The sequence below is a fragment of the Sinocyclocheilus anshuiensis genome, unplaced genomic scaffold (assembly GCF_001515605.1).
Source record: "Sinocyclocheilus anshuiensis isolate Anshui unplaced genomic scaffold, SAMN03320099.WGS_v1.1 scaffold296, whole genome shotgun sequence".
In the NCBI taxonomy this organism is placed as follows: Eukaryota; Metazoa; Chordata; class Actinopteri; order Cypriniformes; family Cyprinidae; genus Sinocyclocheilus; species Sinocyclocheilus anshuiensis.
In genome coordinates this window covers 338,248-359,378 of record NW_015557065.1, presented here as the reverse complement: position 1 = coordinate 359,378, position 21,131 = coordinate 338,248, and the positions used below count along the sequence as shown (strand labels likewise).

The 21,131-nt window shown below is 36.6% G+C and overlaps 1 protein-coding gene across 1 annotated transcript in view; it reads right to left on the bottom strand.

Moving 5' to 3' along the window:
• The window catches only part of LOC107676622 (transmembrane protein 132C-like), a 253,438-nt gene that overhangs the window by 71,917 nt on the left and 160,390 nt on the right, over positions 1-21,131 (bottom strand). Inside the window, exon 4 of the mRNA XM_016471213.1 lies at positions 5,119-5,305. Within this exon, the coding sequence (XP_016326699.1) occupies positions 5,119-5,305 (187 nt within the window). The remainder of the gene's footprint in view (positions 1-5,118; positions 5,306-21,131) is intronic.

Sequence of the window (21,131 nt, the reverse complement as noted above, 5' to 3'; positions counted from 1 at the left end):
CACAGATGTCTCTCAATACCTACTATAGCTGCCATGCTTAGTAGCACAGAGAGTGAGATCTGTGGTGCGGCGCAACTCAGCTACCTCATCGGGAGAAAGGCCCTCGCCTTTATCCAGGTCTTTCAGTAGATCAGCCTGATACGCCTGAAGCACCGCCATCATGTGCAACGAAGCGACAGCCTGACCTGCTGCTGCGTATGCCCTGCCATTTAAGCGAGATGTATCCTGAAGGGGCTTAGATGGCAATGAGGGAGTCTTAAGAGAGGATGTCTCACCCATAGAAAGATAGCTAGCCAGTGTCTCTTCTACAGGGGGCATCTTCTCATAGCTGCTTTCGCGCATCCCCTCGCTGTTGGCATTACTCGTATGCTGGAACTGATAGATGCATGAGGAAAATGGCCTCTTCCATTTCATACGCAGGGCAGGAGGATTGGGAGGGCTCAGCCTCAACTTCTTCGCCCTCCTCAGACATCTCCTGCTCTTCCTGGGCCGAGCCCAGCAGAGCACTGGCCCCTGGATCAGACGATGTTAGGGAAATCACATCATCCTCCAGCGGCTCACCCTCGTCCACGGCCAACGAGCGCGAGAGGGAAAGCCCCTCCTTAAACTCATCAGCCAGATCCATCTGAGATCCCCACGACCTCATTCTCCTCCGTGCCTCAGCAGCGGTGGGTCCTGAACCGCAGGGAGCAGACGGCTGCCCCTATTTCCTCGAAAAGAGAGACAAACGAGAGCGGAGCTTTTTCATTGAAAAACACTCGCGGTTAACGCAGATTGCCCCCTCGAGGACATCGCGTGCATGCTCTTCGCCCAAACAAAAGTCGCAAAGATCATGTGTGTCATCAGGTGTCAAATAACAAAGACAAGGATGCACACATCTCCTAAACGTCTGGCTAGTGCTCACCATAATAAAGGAAGAAAGATCGCTCTTACCACCGGAATGCACGCTTCAAACAAAAAAGAGGATGACGTGTTCTCCCGGCGGCTATTTATACTATAGTCGCACCAGTAGTGACGTCATAGGCTGTCGCCGGCCAACATGTTGTTGGTGTTTATTGAATGTATGCTTCAGACACGGGTCACGACGAGGCGTTCCCCATAGCGACCCCTAGAGGATGCAGTTCGAAATTCCCTTGAAAGGGAATCACAAGTTATACAACTTAACTAGTACATGAACTCTACAATGCATAATTTTCCTCTAGTGAGAAATATTTTGTCTCCTGCAATATTTGTGGGCTTTTATCAGCAAATACTGATATATGCAAATAATGTGATTAAATAATAAGCATATTATGTAATTATATCTTAAAATAATCTGAATAACATCTTTAATTGAACAGTCCTAGTAGCCTATTTACATATAAAACATTACCGTCAAGACCTCAGCTCAACTCCAGCGATTTAGCACATGAAAAACCAGCAAACACAGAGCGGATGCCTCTTCAGCATCCAAAACACAAAAATTGAGAGAAGTCCTTCTGCCTAGTCATGCATGACTCCCTGAGCTCCTCCACTTGAGACCTCGTCTGGAGCTAAGCGATAGCCAAGCCACTCACTCTGCCCTAAAGAGTCTGGAGCAAGAGCCTCATACACGCCAAAACTCTCCCGTTAGACCTCAAATAACACAACCACGTGTCAGACAATTACGGGGTGAACCAACAAGCAGCAAGTGGCACAGGAACTGCCAAATGATTAGCGAGGGGACAGTGAAGTGTGACAGCAAGCACTGCAGCATTGAATCCCAGCTGTTGAAGACTTTTGAAGTCCCTCAGATGGCCAAACAGTGTCTCAGATGAGAGGGCACAGGAGGGTGATTAATTAATAAACCATCACAGGTGTTGTATTTCTCTAATACCTCATCGAAAATGCAAATATGTTGAGGTATCATATGTTGGATTACCTATAAATGAGATACCATTTTGTCTATTACTTAGATTAGGTTAAATTATTACGCAACCTTATGGAAAACTATTGGAGACAGAGAACATATCGGAAATAATTCATAAAGAATCAAGTGACTGCAGCAAATTGATTCCATTATTGAATGGACAAATGGACAAAAAGCATTATTGATTTCAGAAATGTAAGAAGTGTGTATCAAGAGTGATGGACATTGATCTGCTTTATTTAGACAAACGTAAACATTTTAACATATCACAGCACACTTAACCATGAAGAGTTAAGAGTTTAAGTGACATATCTAATTGCTATATATTTATTATTGTCATTCTCATTAATAGACCCATTGATGTTTGTGTAGATCCCAGTTGGAGACTGCATATTCGCATTGATTTTTCCTTATGATTAATAATTATTACACAAGAATTAGCAAGAAAGGAGGTCATGATTGATAGTGTATTCATATGTATACACAAAAAAATGATCTACAAAATAATTTAAATGACTCAAATATCATTCTTTAAAAATTGACCATTTCAAGCCAATTTGATTCAAGAACAATTACAATGAAAATAATGAAATGTAATTATTCTGGAACTCCTCAATAGCACATATCTGAAGAAATAGCAAAGCAACCTCTGAATATTCTTCAGCACAGTCAAGGCTGAATGGTGCTCTTAATCAGAGAAAAATAATAAAGTATTACATCAATAAGCACATTTCCTTCCTGCAAGCTGTCCTTAAAATGGTTTCCGTCTGCACTGATTGTTCTGATTAATAATGATTATAAGAAATTAATGTTACACTTTCTTGAATTACAACAGTTGTTAGGTATTGGTGAGTTTACTGTTAAGTTTGTGAACTTAAAAATAGATGTGATTTAATAAGAGAGATCTTTAGATTGGATAATTCCTGTAAATGAATACTTAATCATGGTTAATTTAGATTTAAAACTTTAATTGACCAACATACAAGATTAGACCACCTAAAAACATGCAGTTATAGTATTTTTTTTTAGTTTTCTGAAGATTAATCAAGCACCATTAACTAGACCAAAAATCGAATTCATTTGCCACATGACAAGTATTCACACCTAATTTTATTTGACAAAAAAACTCTTGTCAAAGATAAAATTAATGAATATTAGTTAAAATTTACACTCACAGGAAAAAACAGGGGTGGTACCCTTTCAAAAGGCACAACTTTGCAATTTATTTACCCAATTAAGGGTGCATATTAGTACCTAAAGTGTACATATTAGTACATTAACTTTTTCTCCTCCACTGATGACATTTTCCATCATTTACGACACAACACTTCCCCGACATTGACATTTATTACAGCAATCTGTGTTTTCACTCAGTGGTGCAGTTATGGATCTTCTGAAATGGTACAGCACATTCCTAATCCAAAACAAGCGAAAAAGATCTGTGTAAACCAGGCGGCAATGACAGAAGTTGTTTACGCACAAGTAAGTTTATATGATCACCAAACATTCAACAGCATATAAATCAAAATAGCAAATGTTACCAAGAAAAATGTTGGTGCCCATGAAGAAGTAAACAAGATTTGGAGGTGTTGGTGCAATTGGACAATTGGATAATTCATGTTTTGCTCATCATTCTGAATCCGATCCAGATGAAGTCTTGGACACCAGTGCAATTTTCTCAGCTTTTTTTTTTTTGTTGTGTGTTGATAAAAAAGAATGAATGAAGCTCTGTTCTTTCTTTTGATATATTTTCACTTTTATGCTTTACTACTAGATAAGGTGAACATAAACACTAATCATATTAGGCAAGATTGGGAAAAGGAACCAAACTACATACATTTTATCCAAATGTATCCTCTAACAAATGTAAAATCTCTGAAGGTATGTTGTCTCATGCTTTCTGGTCATGTCATAAAATCAGGCCATTCTGGCAGAGTATATTCAGATTCATCTCAGAAGCATATAAAATCAATTTGCCACCTGGACCAAAACTGGGCATTTTTGGAGATACTTCGGGCATAGGATGTAAATATGTGTCACAAGCTGTTTCTTTATGTATGATCTTAGCAAAGAAGGCAGTTTTACAGAAATGGAAGTCTGTGCCTATATTTGAAATTTGGCTTAAGTTATGTGTTACCCCTAGAAGAGCTTAGATATAAGATATTAGTTAGACAAAATATATTTGTAAAAATATGGAACCCTATAAAATCATTCACAATCCTGACTTATAACTTCTTAATGGTTTAGTGGTCAAGCTTAGGGGTGCACTCTAAGTGTTTCAAATAATTGTATATATTGTTTGTTAATTTTTTGACAAGAAACTATGATATCCAGCAATCAGATTAGTGTGTTACCACCTTCATTTAGTTCTTGCTTATGTTAATATTAAAGGAAACAAGTAGTATCCTAAGAGATAAGTGGTGTTAATGTCACTAGTAACTTTTCTTTTATTCATATATTCTATGTTCTAATTAGTTAAATTATTTTCCACAGTCAAGTGTCTGAATATAGGCATATGTGGGTATGTATGCATTTGTATGTATGCATTTATGAATTTGCGAGCATACACAGTACAATGTATAAGGGGTTTGTATGTACAGTATGTGTATGTATACGTGTGTATGCATGCTTATATAATATATATATATAGGTGTTTGGGTGTATGTTATACACCCAATGTGTATGTGTATGTATTCATACATTTACATGTCTTAATTATTCAGCTGTTCACTTTGTACACAATATTCATATAGTAATATAGTAAGTAATTAAGTAAATAATAAATAAATAAATAAATAAATAAATAAATAAATAAATAAATAAAAATTGTGGCTGGTGACTTAAAGTAATACTCTGGTGGGGAGAGTTAATATTAGGCATCTATTAGTACCTTTTGAAAGGATACGCCCCAGTGACAGCTATTGTGCCATTTTTTTTTCTGAGAGTGTAGAATGCAAACTGTTTAAGAATATCAAAATAATTGTAGTTGTAATTTAAAATATTTGATTCTGGTCACTCGTGTCTTCAAGATTTTTACTGGACCATTGCTTTTTAAAACATGAGATTATGCTAAACCGAAAAAATGGTCATGACAACCCAGACGGTTTCTTTTACATTACATCAAAGTCAACTAAAAAGCTTGACCGCCTGCCTCTTTTATCTGTCAGTCCCAGAACTCCCCGAAGAGACCCAGCGCCTCCCTGAGAGCGCCGAAATGACGATGTTCTCACCATAGCCAGCGGCACGATGCCAACTAGGTCTTTCTGTGCCAGGTGGATGTGCGTCTCAGTTTCCTCATTGCTGGCCCTGATGCCCGGATATTCCACCGCCCAGGAAATGGACCTGCTGCCTACCGTACTTCCGACACCGTCCACCTCCAGATCCACCTGAACCACCCTCTGCCAGCCCGGCTCCACGCTGAAGAAAGAGAGAGAGAGACAGAAAGGTGCTTTGAAACTGACAGTTTTCTAATAATCCGTACCGTGATTTTGAGAGAGCGGTCACAATGTCAAGAACCATTCACGCTGAGAATGATCCATTTTTATATAAAAAAAATGATGCAACTGACACATGCGACCACATAGAGAGAGTTGAAAATAACAGATCGTGTGATGTAACAAGTCTCCAGAGGAAGCAAGTTTGAAGCCACGTCAAGTCACTTAGAGTTTACCGTCACGAGTCGATCGAGGAACAAGGAGCAAGTGAGAAGCATCATAAAAGAGCTGCTGAGTGCAATGACACAGCTCTCAGCGATTACTGCACCGCAACACATTAAAAGAAGGATAGAGAGGAGAAACCCAACAGAGGGGAAAAGTAAGGCAGGAGGTATAAGAACGGAAGTGATATGGAGAGACAGGGAACAGATGGAAGTAGACACATACAGAGACTGCAACTTACAGGAACAGAAGAATGAACGAGAGAGAGAGAGACAGACAGAGAAACAAAGACACAGAAACTTAATTTTCTGCCTGAGGTGGTGATCACCTTGCCTCAAATTGCATGCAGAGTTGAAGAACAACAACACCGTTTCTAATGTTTTTTTGGCTTTACATCAGTAACTCCTGAACTTTTCAAGCAAATGGCCAGGATAGATCCAGATACCAGAAGCTTCTTTGAAAATGTAGTTTACCAAGTTACAAACTACTATTAATTTAAAGTAGTCTGAGTTGAGCTACTGCTCTGAAAAAGTTAAGATTCACTACAAGCTACAAAAATTGGACATGAATAGGGACAATATTCATAAGAAAACAAAAGATCTAATAACTATCCAATAAACTAATGAAAGTTGCAATTTTTTGGTCAGTTTGTTTGTACATGTGCACTTTGGGCCAAACTTTTCCACTTGTAATGTCATTACTAGCGCACAATTAGTATTGAAGCAGGCTAATTACACATTTACTTAGTTGCTAGTTGTTCTCTCTATTTTGTTGTGGATCATTAAACTAATATGCTGCCTCAGAACTCTGTCCTAAATCAGTTTCGGGAGGTACCTTCATGCACAAACGTTGCCTATAAAGCCTGATAGGAAAGTGAGGCAACAAGTCTTAAGCTTTTGGACACAGACTATAATTCGTCTCTCTGAAACAAAACAAACAGTGAGGGGTTTTGAATGAATGAACAATCCCAAGGCTGAAAGTATCAAAACTGAAGAGGTAAATATTTCCTAAACAACAATAAAAATCCTTTTTACATAACTATGTTTTTACAAAACATAGCACAGGGAATGTACAGGGCCTGAACGCATTCAATAAAATTAATGGGACTTTAGCTCTCAGATGAATCAGACTTTCCAATGCTACATGATATGAGGGACAGAAACATCTGAACCTACTGATTCAAAACAATAAATCACTACAACGAATCAGACTTTTCAAATGTTACATCTGAACAAACAGATTTACTTTTTAATGTAAATGTTACTAAAAGGTTCACAAAAACAAGCATGCAGAATGTTAAATAATATTTTTCACTGTAATAAAGCCAATTAATTTACATGTTTCTACACAAAGCCCATTTTTGACAAAACAGGTGAGGGCAGGCTCTAGACATATTATTTTTATAGCAAGAAGAAACAGGGACACATGAATAGCAGAAACATCTACACTCTCAGAGTGCATAGAAGTTTCCTGATTACACATTTACAGAAAGAGTGAAAATGAAAACAGCACCCCAAATCCAGTTTCATTATGACAAATATCTCTTGAGAGCATCTTTCACACAAATTATCATCCTCTTCACGAACAGCAAGAGAGTCAGACACTGAGTTTGAAAAGAAACATCCCAGTTGTGAATCAACAACCCAATTTTCCTGACAAAACAGAGGTGCACTGAATGGCAAATGAAAACGGAGAAAACGCTTTTCATTTCAGGAACACTGACAATGCTCGTTTCACTCATCCCATGGCACACACGTCCTCAAAGTTTCACAACAGCCTGTCAAAACAGATGCCGAGTTGCTCTGAGGACCAACACAATCGCAAAGTCAGAATCGGAGGCCCAGAGTAGAGCACAGAACCATGCTCATGCACTTAGTGTAAATGAACACTTGACTGAACCTTTTTTGTCTTGCAAATCACTATTAGTTACTTTTGATTATAATGAGGTTAATGCTGTGCAGCTGAGGATTTTAATTGATTGTGTGTGTGTGTGTGGGTTAAAAACAAATAAAAAAAATGTGGTGCAATCTAGTGAGTTATGCCTTCACCTAGAAATTCACCTTAAAATCATTTATCCCTTTGGTCTATCTTGAAAACACAAATATTGACAGTTTTACTACCTGTTTTGGTGCTGCAAGTACTTCAAATTCCTTTATTTGTTTTAAAGGTTTTAAGCATTTAAAATTGTTGTTTTTTATTTATTTTTTCATTTAACTTCAATATTTGTATTTTATTTCAGCTTTATTTCAATTAAAGGGAGAGTTCACCCAAAACTGAACCAGTTTGTGGAAAATAATTGGACTTCCTCAACTGCCTGAGGCTATGGATTACAGGTAATAATTTTCAGTTTCTTGCATAGACCGATCTTTTCACTTCATAAGACCCAAATATATTGCCGGGAGCCACGGGTATAAATTTTGTGCTCCATGATATCCCTTTTTTTCCTCAAAGAAGGGTAGCCGCTGACTTGCACTTTAAGAATCACAAAGGACCATGGTTTCAGCTAAAAATCTCATTTAATGAGGAAAAAACAAACCCACAAACCTTTAAACTTGCCCCTTAGTTTGTAAAAGCAAAAGGAAAATATGTTTAAAAATGTTTAACATATACAGCTTTCACACATTGCATTGGAAAGTATAACTGTAACACAGTGGTGCAAAAACGGGGTATGCAGTATATGCAGTGCATAGGGGGGCGCCATTTTGCCAAAATCATTCTGTGAAAATCTTCTTTAATAAAACGCTATAAATAATGAAAAGCTTAGTTGTTAAAAATAATGTAATGAAACATTTTTATTTAACGTTTTTTAGATTTTCTAAAGAGTTTAATAAAGTATTTAGCCCAGGGCCGCTGCTGGCCAAATGGGTGCCCTAAGCAGAATCGTATTGCTGTGCCCCCCATTAATACAGTTGTCTGATTGATTTTATAGTCTCAAGCATTCAGAAATCATGCAAAAGAAAACTAAGCAGTTTTACAACGATAAAACCATGGTTGTTTTTTGTAAGGGTTGTGATGTCCACATGTTTTTGTTTTATAAATTATAGAGGCTGTAGTATTTCTATTGCAAAAAGGTGGCCAAAAATTAAAGATTAAGTGGATATTTTAATTAGCCTAAATGTTCGGTCAATATAAAGGACTTGATCATCCTGTATTGTAACAGCAGCAATTACCAGGCCTTTGGCGCTCTTGCAGGCATTTGTAATAATATGTAATGTACATAAATTGTTTATTTTGTATTACATTATGTATTTGCAGTGTTATTTTAATGAAACCATATAATTATTAATTAACCAACCATTATTGCTTCATTGTTTTATATAATGCATTTTAAGTCATTTTAAAGGCTGTTGTTAGCTTAGGTCTGATTTTATAACCACAAAAATATTATCTTAATGCTTCTATGTAAATTATTATTTGAAGTAAAAACCATGGTTAATTTGTGGTTAACCATCCATGGCTACAAGAACCATGATTTTTGGTTTTATTCATAATAAAACCATGGCTAATATTTGTAAGGGAACATGGAAAGTCAGAGAGAACATTAGATGCGTTGTTGGTGGCTATTACCGACATTAAAACACGTTATTAATGTCAACAGCCAAAAAAGGTTTCACAGGATTATGAATTATGAATTCTTCTTCTTCTTTTTTTTTTACTTATTACTTTTTTTTTTCCCTATGGTATTGAAAATGGGTGAAGGGGGTTCAAACCTTTTGTCACTTTTTTCACTCCTGATGAGTTTGTATCCATGCACAAGCTAGTTAATGGGCTTTTCTGACAACTAGAATATAGGGGGGCACCAACACTGATCTTGCATACCCCTCAGCAAATGTGCAGTTGCGCCCCTGCTGTAACACCTACACATTTAATGTTACCATAAGCCTGGCTTGATTTTACATATTGCAAAAAACAGCATCTGAATCATCATAAACAGTGAGTATCCTTCAGCAAATTTTGCAGTGCCCCTCTCTCTTTGAAGTCTATGTGCAGGAATACAGTTCATGTGCGAGAGGGAGCCAGAGAAAATTAGAGAGATGAAGACAGAAAGTGTCCTTGGGGATTTGCAGAGATATGAAAGCTGCTCCGGCAGGTACAACAGCAGGAAAAGGACGACAGAATAGAGGGTGACAGCAGCCTTTCCGGAGCGACAGCAAAGGAGCGATAGTGAGCCAGAAGAGAAGAGAGAGAATAAAAAGAGACATAGGCACTGAGCACATTTAAAACTGTCCCACAACTCTGGCAGTTTTGGTTTTCTTGGGGAGAAAAAAAATAATTATTAAAAGAATTTGTGTGAGAAAAAAAGCTATTGGAAATGCAAGTGAGACAGAAAATATTGCTTGACTATTTGTAGTCATACAATATTTTGTGTCAAACATATTATAGACGAGAGAAGATCTGGTCAAAAGTCAGAAATAATAGAAGGAGAGGAATGAAAGGAAGGAAAACAAAAAACACAACAAAAAAAGTAGTGTAAGGAGCAAGATAGAAAGTTGGATTCTATTTTGATCAACATTACACACACACACACACACACACACACACACACACACACACACACACACACACACACACACACACACACACGGAATACAAATAACATCATTTCTAACAAATGACTCTGTAAGAGTGAATCTGTCTTTCATCAGTTGGGCAAAGAGATAAATTATAATGGGAATCTATGGGGGAAAGTAATACATCAAATGCATTAAACTGATCAAAAGTGATACTAAAGACATTTATAATGTTACAAATAAATTATATTCCACATAAATGCTGTTTTGAACTTTCTATTCATCAAATAATCCTGTAAAAAATCATAGTTTTTGAAAAAAAAACTACATTTGACATTTATAATAATAAGAAATGTTTCTTGAGCTGCAAATTAGTATATTAGAATGATTTCTGAAGAATCATGTGCTCCTGAAGACTGGATTAATGATGCTGCAAATTCATCTTTGCATCACTGGAATAATTACATTTTAGAGTATATTACAATAGAAAACAGTTATTTTAAATAGTATTTTTTTTAATATTACTGTTTTTTGCTAAAGTGACTTCTTTCAAAAACACACACACACACACACACACACACACACAAAAAAACCTTAAACTTAAGACCACAAACCTTTGAATGGTATAGTGTGTTTTAACAAAATAAATGAATACATACATAAATAAATAAACAAATAAACACATACATATATAATAAAAACAAGGTTTCTTTCTGCTTTTAAACCTTATGGAGTGCCATTACTGTGAATTACTGTAAACACATTTTTGTTTTGTTTATATCAATGATTTCCTGTGGTAATCAACAGCATGCCACAAATGATGCTGACAGAGCTTAAGATGCAGTTAACCTTAAACACTAATGCACACAGGTGAATTTGTCATAATAAACAATATGTTTATCCATTTCTTTCTGTCAAAAGCGCAGCTTGAGTTTGATATTAGTTGAGGCGGTGAGTGTTTTAGCACCATGGACAGAGACACAACACAAGGAAAAGATCCTAAACCTTATTTTCCAGTGAGCAGTCACTAGTAGAATAGAGTTTAGAACAATGCTCAGTAAAAGCCAACAAGTCTTCTTCATGAATATGTACTCAAAAGTAAGACGGAACATTCATAAAACACGTCCTATTAAACCATGTTCCTGAACACTGTGGATATAGCTATTTGTACCTGATAGCATAATTTATTAGCACACGTTGCCTCTGTTGTTTCAGCAGCTGATTCACTACAAGAATTATGCAATCAGGTAATGTGCAGAAATTGAGGTTCTCACAAGGTTGTTTAAAATAAATATCTGCCTGCATGCCTACAATTTACTGCTGCCTCATCTAGAAAATAATCTGTGTAACTAAAATGTTTTCTGTGGGTGGTAAGAGAGAAATGTAATTTGTTTGTGTTTAATTAGCCTTATTTGCATAGAAAGGAGTAGTGCTTGGCCAGAAAAGAATAAAAATGTATAATGCATAATATTCGATGGGAATTAGATGCCAGGTTTTGTGGTGAAACAGCATGCAAAAGTTCCAACTGCTTCATGAAATCAGTCCTTACTCTTCTTCTTACTGCTTTCCAAGTTCAAGTAAAGTTTCAATATTGGTTGTGTGCAATATTACATGAAGAGATATCTTTTTACATTTCTTTGTTTCTATTTTTAAGCCACTTTCAAATGATGAGCATGGAAATGTGATAGTCTAAAATCTCTTCTGGTTTATCGCCCACCCCTAGTTATAGTATTCCCTGTCACTAGTAGTCAAGTTAGCAAAGCCTCTCTGAAATGATAACAATGACTTTTCCTTGTATTGTGAAGCTCCTAGCAGTTTACAGATCCTCATCCCAGAGGACAGGCTCTAGACACAGCAGGTCAGATGAGCTCCCGGTAAGTGTCTGCTGGGACCACATTTAAATGCCAGGGAGAGTCAAGTGACAGAGCAAATAAACAATTTCCCCACTGAGGTGATTTATTTCAGTGCCAGGTCTCTGGGGACGGACATAATTGAAAGTGGTTGCATTATCCAGTTATCGGAGTAAATGTTTGAGCAAGAAGTGTCTTGTGTTTTTGTGTGTGTGAGTTATCATCTCATACACTTGTTCCAACAAAATCTCTTACATAAAAGCTTTTTAAGTATTTTTGTCCACTCTGACAAAGACGTTACATGTATTTTATGTAATAGCACATATGCATATGTTACAGAAAACTTCCAGGTTTAAAATGATTACACATGGGTATAAATCTGAAATATGCTGCATTTTTGCAATCTAATTAGCAGTATTGAGTATACAGCAAACATCATCCCCAGACACCTCAATTGTCAGTAATAGAGCACAGAATCTTATTAACTATTTAGGATTATATTTGGAAACAACTACTTTAAGATTACAGTGACAACAACAACAACAACAAAAAAGGTTTATCAAATTCAATTAGGTTTTTTTGTGAATTTGACAATTAGCACCAGCAGTAAATGTGAAACAGAAAGAACAGTGGTTATTCACATCAGACCAGTCAGATAAGACCCAAGACTCAAAACTACCAACACACTGATAAACCAATCTATTGAAACTAATTTGCAGACTTGGCTCATTCCAAACCTATGCAAATTTTTGACATCAGATAAATAGATTAATAGATTAACACAACCACCCACATTTACAGAAGAGAACCCACATTCTACTACTTTGCAGCAGTGGCACTCACCAGTACCACAGGAAAAAGGAATAATATTTCACCCTAGTTGTGAATGTGAGTCTGAATTGAATGTGGTGAGATAAAAAGGCAATGTATTGCAGAATAATGGCAAAAAACAGTATTGAGTTGACCTCACAGGCTGCACACAAACCAACAGAACAAGCAGTATAGTCAGATTCATTAGTTATTTTGATGAATTGTTAAAAAGACTCATTAAAACAAAGTCATATAAAAGAGCAAGTAAGATATGGAGATAAGAAGTGGACATGAGAAAAGAAAAAAAAGATAAGAAAAGCTGTAGAAAAAAATGCAGGTCATGCCCCTTGAAAGGTTATAGGCCACCATATTGAACATTTTTTTTTCATGTTTGAAATTCGCCAAATGTCCTCAGGCAATATTTGAATGTACAGAAAGCGATTGTGTTTGTGTGTGTGGTAAAACCCTGGATAGGCCAAATGTGACAGAATAAAATTACATTTTGGTCTCTAAAAGAGCCCTGAAAAAGGAAAAGGACAAGAAAGGGAGCAGTTTGACATCTGAAAGTATGCTTTTCTTAAGGTCAGCCAGCCTGCTTTCACTGACATTCACACACACATGTAGCGAATCAGCTCATGGGGAAATATGAATAATTGTATCTGGTGTCAGGGTTGCCATGGTAACCAGGGGGGGCCTGGTGTCGTTGCAGACATCCTGGCATCTAGTTTATTGGGTGAGGGGACTGTGACGATTTGTTAATCTAATGAATAACTGATTTGTTAAATCAAATGAAAAATTGTGTGTTTGATTGGTCCAGACGCTACACACATTTATATTTTGGACCATTTAAAAAAGCATACAAGCAGTGCAAGTACCCCACATATAGCAGAATAACTACAAAGGAAAAACATTTCTCAATAGGCATAGTTCTAAAATGATATGCCACTATTCTTGTCCCAGTAAAACACTCACTCGCACGCTTTTGATGGACCGCCTGGCTTCCTATCAGAGATGCACAAACAGACCTGTTGAGAAATGTTCCGCCAGGTTGTTTATTTGGCAGTCCGCAACAACTCTCCTGCTTTCTCGGTTGCACACACAAGTGCAAGTACGAGTTTGTTTCCCGTAATTGTTACTTTTGTGAAATTCTTTTCAAGATATGTGACTTTGTATGTAACAATATCTCACACTGTGACTTTTTGTGTGACAAAATGCCTTGATATTTTACAATAGTTGTTTACTTACAAATGTTTGTCAATCAGAATGAATCCAGACAAATTCAGATTCTGAAAGTTCTCTTTATACACTCTTAGAATAAGCTGTATTTTTTACCCTTTAATGAATGCATAATAGTACCTTAAATGTACATATTAGTACCTAAATGGTACTGTACATTTTAGTAATTTTTAAAAGGGTACCACCCCACTGACAGCTTTTGCACCTTTTTTTTTCTGAGAGTATATGAACCCTAAACTTTCTGTTTATATGAACCTTAAACATTGCAATCCATTCACATTTTTGTTGACGTGCATTTCATGTATTCCAAACAAACATTTTTGGGAAAGTTTCATGAGAAAAGCTGATGTAAAAATAGCTTTTATAGCAAATATGAAACATCTTTTAGCCAACTATGGTCGCAAATTCTGTCTTTTTTCGACATAGTTCAAGGATCTGGTGTTTCCTGAATCTATATTCCCACTAAAATTCGCATACAGCATCGCAAAATTCAACCTGTGGTTAGAAGCATTATGTTAGTATGACGTAGGTTAGACTTCGACTCGACTTTCATCACGTAAAAGTCGACTTCAAAAAATCAGAAGTCGTTCAACCCCTAGTATGACGTGGATTTAAACAGATTACGCTCTTGAGCAATACAAGCAAACTAACTTTCATTGCATGCATATACAAATTTCATTTAACGTCTTTTAGATTTTGAAGAGAATAAAAACATCATTTCTGAAGTGTGCCTTTGTGTATTTGGTCTAGTACCACAGGGGAACTCCAGGGTGACATAAAGGAACCAGCAAAATAAATACAGAGAACAAAAACAGCAAAGCAGTCCTTAGATGCCATGTTTGTTATTTACAGCAATAATCTGACATTTGATCTGCATTAATCTTGCCTTTGATCTTGTACTGATTAATTAGCAGAAGTTATCACTCCATCACCTGCATGACATCATTAAAGGGATAGTTCACCCAAAAATGAAAATTCTGTCATTAATTACTCACCCTCATGTCGTTCTAAACCCGTAAGACCTCCGTTCATCTTCGGAACACAAATTAAGATATTTTTGATGGAATCTGAGAGCTCTCTGACCCTCCCATAGACCCTCCCATAGACATACGTCATCTTTGATTTTAATGAAAACAACGTATCCGCGTGGCACAGCTGACACAAAACAGCATACGCAATTTACGTTCAGTGGATATTCTCCAAAATGGCGCTAGGAGACGAATTGTTGAATAAAGTCATTATTTTTGTTTTCTTTGCACACAAAAAGTATTCTCGTAGCTTTGTAAAATAACGGTTGAACCCCTGATGTCACATGGATTATTTTACCGATGTCCTTGCTACATTTCTGGACCTTGATCGTGTAAGGACCCTTACTGTCTATACAGGGTCAGAGAGCTCTCAGATTCCATCAAAAAATATCTTAAGTTGTGTTCCGAAGATGAACGGAGGTCTTACGGGTTTGGAACAACATGAGGGTGAGTAATTAATGACAAAATTTTCATTTTTGGGTGAACTAACCCTTTAACAACAGTTCCAACCAAGGCGGTGTTTCAAAGATGACTGCAACATAATTCCTACGTATTCAGGAAACAGTTATGACTATCGAGTTACAGTAGTTTCTCCAACAATGCATCTACAGTATGGTAGTTAAGCAGTGAGTTATGTCATTGATCATATTATGAGCCAGATTTACTAACAGCTTGCACCAGCGCAAACCCTCTTTTGCCGTTAAAAACCATTGTCAGAATCAGTGTTGGGGGTAATGCATTACAAGTAATGCGAGTCACATAATCATCGTAAAGTTACTTTTTCAAATAAGTAATGCCAGTTACGTTGTTTCCCATGTATTGACTGACAGCTCTTGTGTTGCCATATTGAGATAAATCTGGAGTAAGTGCAAAGGCGTTGTGTGCGCTGTGTCAGCATGATGCTTACTGTAGTTCTAGACAAAATATGAACATGTATTTACCCATCTTGACCTGCACAAAAACAGATTCAGTATTCCTCAAAATGAATAAAAACAGTCAAATGCAAGATCAGAATATTATACAAACCTGCAATAACTAAATGTTAAATAAGACATTAAATAATATATATATAATATAATATAAGATATTAAATAATATCAGTTATGTATTTAATCCCATTTTATTAACCAATGTCTTTGCTACTGACCTTCAATAATCCAATTCAACCATACTAAGCAAAAATTACATATTTGCATTTCATTTTTGTTATTGCTGAATAGTGTTGAACTTTTTTCTCCTGCGTCATATTCTCCATGCAATTTGTTTGAGCTGTGCTCTCTACTGTACAGACGTGAATTTACATTTCCTTCAGCCCGAGGCGTATTCATCTCACTTTTGTTGTGGAAGGGCTTTTTTTTATACATTTATAAAAAAAATAACTTTTTTAAATCAAAAACAAACAAGCAAGCCCTCCCCAGATTTAAAAAGTAACTCAAAAGTAACGGAACGCATTACTTTCCATAAAAAAAATAACTAAGTAACGTAATGAGTTACTTTTTTAGGGAGTAACACATTATTGTAATGCATTACTTTTAAAAGTCACTTTCCCCAACACTGGTCAGAATTTACTAAATTAAACATAATAAATAAAAGGGCGTGGACATTTATTTTTGCAGCTGATCTTATTACATATAGCATATGCATATGCATTTGTAGGAGCTCTTTTAGATGCAAAATTTGTGGGAGGAGAGTATTTAAATGAATTGTGCAAGGTGATTTACTAAGGTTTGCAGTAGTCAGTTTACTGGTATTTGCATTATTTAACACCCAAAAACATGTTTTAACCCATTTTGCTCCTGTGTTGGGTGTATGTGAATGTAATTAATGTAACATATTACTTTGAAAAAAACTGTCCTACAATCACTTTTTTACTCTGAGGTGGAAACAGACTTCCACATGTGTATATGTTTATAAGCATTTATTTGTAAGCTTCTCTCCCATGCACAGACATAAGATGGAGTTTGTATTGTTACCTCTGTGCTCTGACTTTTCGAGCGGGGCGGCAATTTGGTTAGCTGTGACAATAATAATACATCAAAGCGGAGAATCAATTCCACTACAAAGGCTTTGTAGCCTAAACCTACAACTAGGGGAGACAGCTCCAGCATTGTGTCTGTGTGGCGCACGTTTTGCAAAAGCATCTCTCCTGTGTGTGTGGCTTCTTTAGTATTCAGTTCGTACATCTAATGTACTAAATGTGTTTTTCAACAGGCAAATGCGGTGTGTGTTTGCTGTGTGCATGTGACTATTAAGGTGCCGCTGGTGCGATCAAGAGGAATTTCATTTCACAGGTGAGGAGGGAACTCCGTCTAAAGTGACTGGAGCATGTCCTCGCTCTTGCTCCTCTAGCTGTGGTGCCCCTGGGGTGGGCGGTTGAGGGCAACAGAGTGCAACAGGATACAAGCATCTGATACACCACGACGATCACTCAGCTGGCAAACAGCCACTATGCAGAGAAAGAGAGAGGGGGAGAGAGAGACCGACTGAAAAAATGAGAAAAAAAAAGGGCAAAGAAGTGCATCATATAGAAAATGGCAGAGAAATAGGAATGAAAGTGAACCGAAGTCATTGATCTGTGAAATGTAGCATGGAAATGGCAACGCTATTCTTCAAGAATAAAGCACCAGCCATAGGTACTTCCTAACGGAAAAACTCACAATGGCATTCAAAGAGATGACAAGCAAGAAAATGTTATTGTTTGGAGGCTGCTTTTTTTCATATAGCTGAGGAGAACTTGAAGAGAATCAAGTAACTTTGTCTCAGATGTTGCTCCTAAAATTCTGTGTTAGAGATTAAAATAAACACAAATGAAACAATTGTTTACATACAGTAAGAGTGCAGAGCAATTATAATAACAAAGAGCGATATTTAGATGATAAAGCTTGAGATAATTTAATGAGAACTGTAGTTCATACTGAGATCTCTGACATTTGATTGCAGTTTTTGCTAAATGTTTATTTTTAGGGAAAAAGGTGAAAAGGAAACGAGAAAAGGTGTTTTTTTTTTCTTAGCAGGATAAATACTAGGCAGAAATCTAGTTCTAATCACTGTGTAGGAGAACCAAATGAGATATTAAAGAAATCATTTACTATTTATACATTTTTTTAATTGGGTGAGTTTTATGCAAAAGCAATACACAGTGAATGACTTTAACACTTAATAAAGAATTCGAGACTGTCAGCAAATATGCATGTTTGTAATAAACAAATACAAGACATTTTTAACATAAAACGAGTCCTCTATCCATTGCATTCTCCAGTGAAAAGTCATCTTGTCTGAAACAGGACAGAAATATGCACAGATCAAGCACTGTTTACATGCAAAAACGTTCCAAAACAGTTCTAAACGGATATGTCGGTGGATTTTGATGTAAGAGGACCACATGTTGGGGAATGGGGGAATGTTCACTGTAGCAATTTGTATTATTGATTATGGATTCGTATTTTGGCCAGAAATGTGTTTATTATATACACACGGCTTTTTGCTTCACAAGATATTAATTGATGGACTAGATTACTTGTAAATTATTGTGAATTCAATGCAGAGTATCCATTGATGAGCAAGTGATGTAATGCTAAATTTCTCCAAATCTGTTTCAATGAAAAAATCTTACTCATCTTCACATTCATTTTTTTGATTAAATACTTATTTAACACTAAAATTATGGTGGTTGCTATTGCTCCCTTTTGCATGCATTAGAAAAACCTGAGGGAAAAAAGTAAGAAAAAAAACAACAACAGGTGAATATTTCAACTTTATGGCACTTGGAAAATAATCAGTGATCCTAATGTACTATTTTATTGTCACTCTTGGGTGCCTAAGACGTGAAAGTACTGTCACTGTACTGAATTCAGAATGTTCATTTCTGGCTGAACTATCGCTTTAAGAAAAACTCTCCAGTTGTTCTTTATTTAATAACAGTATTGCCTATGAGAAACAACTGAGATGTAAAAGCAAGCTATGTAGGATCAGGAAATAATAAATTAGAGAATAATAACAAGAAACGAGAAATCAGCTGTACATTTTTACACTGTCCTTTTATGTGTAGTTAACAAAACACCTACACTTAGAGAAAGCATTAAAGGCTGGATTTAAATGTGCATAAATGAAAAAAGAAAGAAAGAAATGCATTTATGGAAGGGGCAGAGGTGTATGCCGGTATGCCGAAGACAGAAATGAAAAGCTAAGAAAAAACGAACAACAGTGAAATAATCAATGATAGAGATAGACCAAGAACAGTACTCGATGTAGAGAAAGAAAGTAAAAGAGAAAACAGGCTGGAGAGCTCTTTTGTGGCCTATTCCCATTGGAGACTTTCAATTTCACCTGGTCTGAGAGCTAAGGATTCAGAAAAAAAGTTTGTTGTCAAATAAAAGAGAGAAGGAAGACAAAATAATAGTGATAAATGTCAGTGTGATAGAGCATGCTCAGCCACTACATCCTCACCACAAACATTGCTGGCTCAACTATTGTTAGATGGACAGATTTAGGGAGCCTGCCTCTCTCTCTCGAGAGCGATGGAAGGAGCAGGATGAATTTAGAGAAGGAAGAAAGAAGCAGTCAACCTTTATTTACTGGGATGGAAATTGCTTTACAAATCAAGCAGCGCTGTTTTTGTGTTTTCTGAGAAAATGGATCAGTGATCAAAGCGACTGGTAAAAAAAGTTAAGAGTGCACTCCAACCGCAAGGCTTGCAGCATTCTTCACATAATTACATTTATTTGGAATTGGAAATATTTTAAGACTACGGATGTAACCAAAATAAATAAATTACCAACGGATGAACTGAAAAGCAGAAGCAGAGGATAAGCATATACGTAATACTTACATCACTTTTATTCAATGCACTGTACAATTTACTAGAGCCCGACCGATATGGGATTTTTGGGGCCGATGTCGATACCGATATTAGAGAGTAAAAAAAGACCGATACAGATATATCGGCTGCTATTCTTTATGTGTAGGCTATATTATAGTACAGTATAGTCAAAAGTTTGGACACACTTCCCATTCGTGTGTCCAAACTTTTGACTGGTACTGTATATAGAATACAGTATATAGCCTACATAAACAGAATATATATATATATATACATAAACACATTTTTTGCAATGATAACTCAAATGTGGTGATCAAACACTTATAATGATGTGACAAACATTGGCCTATGTAGTGGAGGCAGGGTATTTAACAATTTAACAATAAACTTTATTATTCAAAATGAGTCTGACATCAGTGCACTTAACAGTAAACTTCACTTCTCTTATTATAAATAACTTAAATAACACAAATAGAACAATATATACAGTGGGTACGGAAAGTATTCAGACCCCCTTAAATTTTTCACTCTTTGTTATATTGCAGCCATTTGCTAAAATCATTTAAGTTAATTTTTTTTCCTCATTAATGTACACACAGCACCCCATATTGACAGAAAAACACAGAATCGTTGACATTTTTGCAGATTTATTAAAAAAGAAAAACTGAAATATCACATGGTCCTAAGTATTCAGACCCTTTGCTCAATATTTAGTAGAAGCACCCTTTTGATCTAATACAGCCATGAGTCTTTTTGGGAAAGATGCAACAAGTTTTTCACACCTGGATTTGGGGATCCTCTGCCATTCCTCCTCGCAGATCCTCTCCAGTTCTGTCAGGTTGGATGGTAAACGTTGGTGGACAGCCATTTTTAGGTCTCTCCAGAGATGCTCAATTGGGTTTAAGTCAGGGCTCTGGCTGGGCCATTCAAGAACAGTCACAGAGTTGTTGTGAAGCCACTCCTTCGTTATTTTAGCTGTGTGCTTAGGGTCATTGTCTTGTTGGAAGGTAAACCTTCGGCCCAATCTGAGGTCCTGAGCACTCTGGAGAAGGTTTTCGTCCAGGATATCCCTGTACTTGGCCGCATTCATCTTTCCCTCGATTGCAACCAGTCGTCCTGTCCCTGCAGCTGAAAAACACCCCCACAGCATGATGCTGCCACCACCATGCTTCACTGTTGGGACTGTATTGGACAGGTGATGAGCAGTGCCTGGTTTTCTCCACACATACCGCTTAGAATTAACGCCAAAAAGTTCTATCTTGGTCTCATCAAACCAGAGAATCTTATTTCTCACCATCTTGGAGTCCTTCAGGTGTTTTTTAGCAAACTTTCA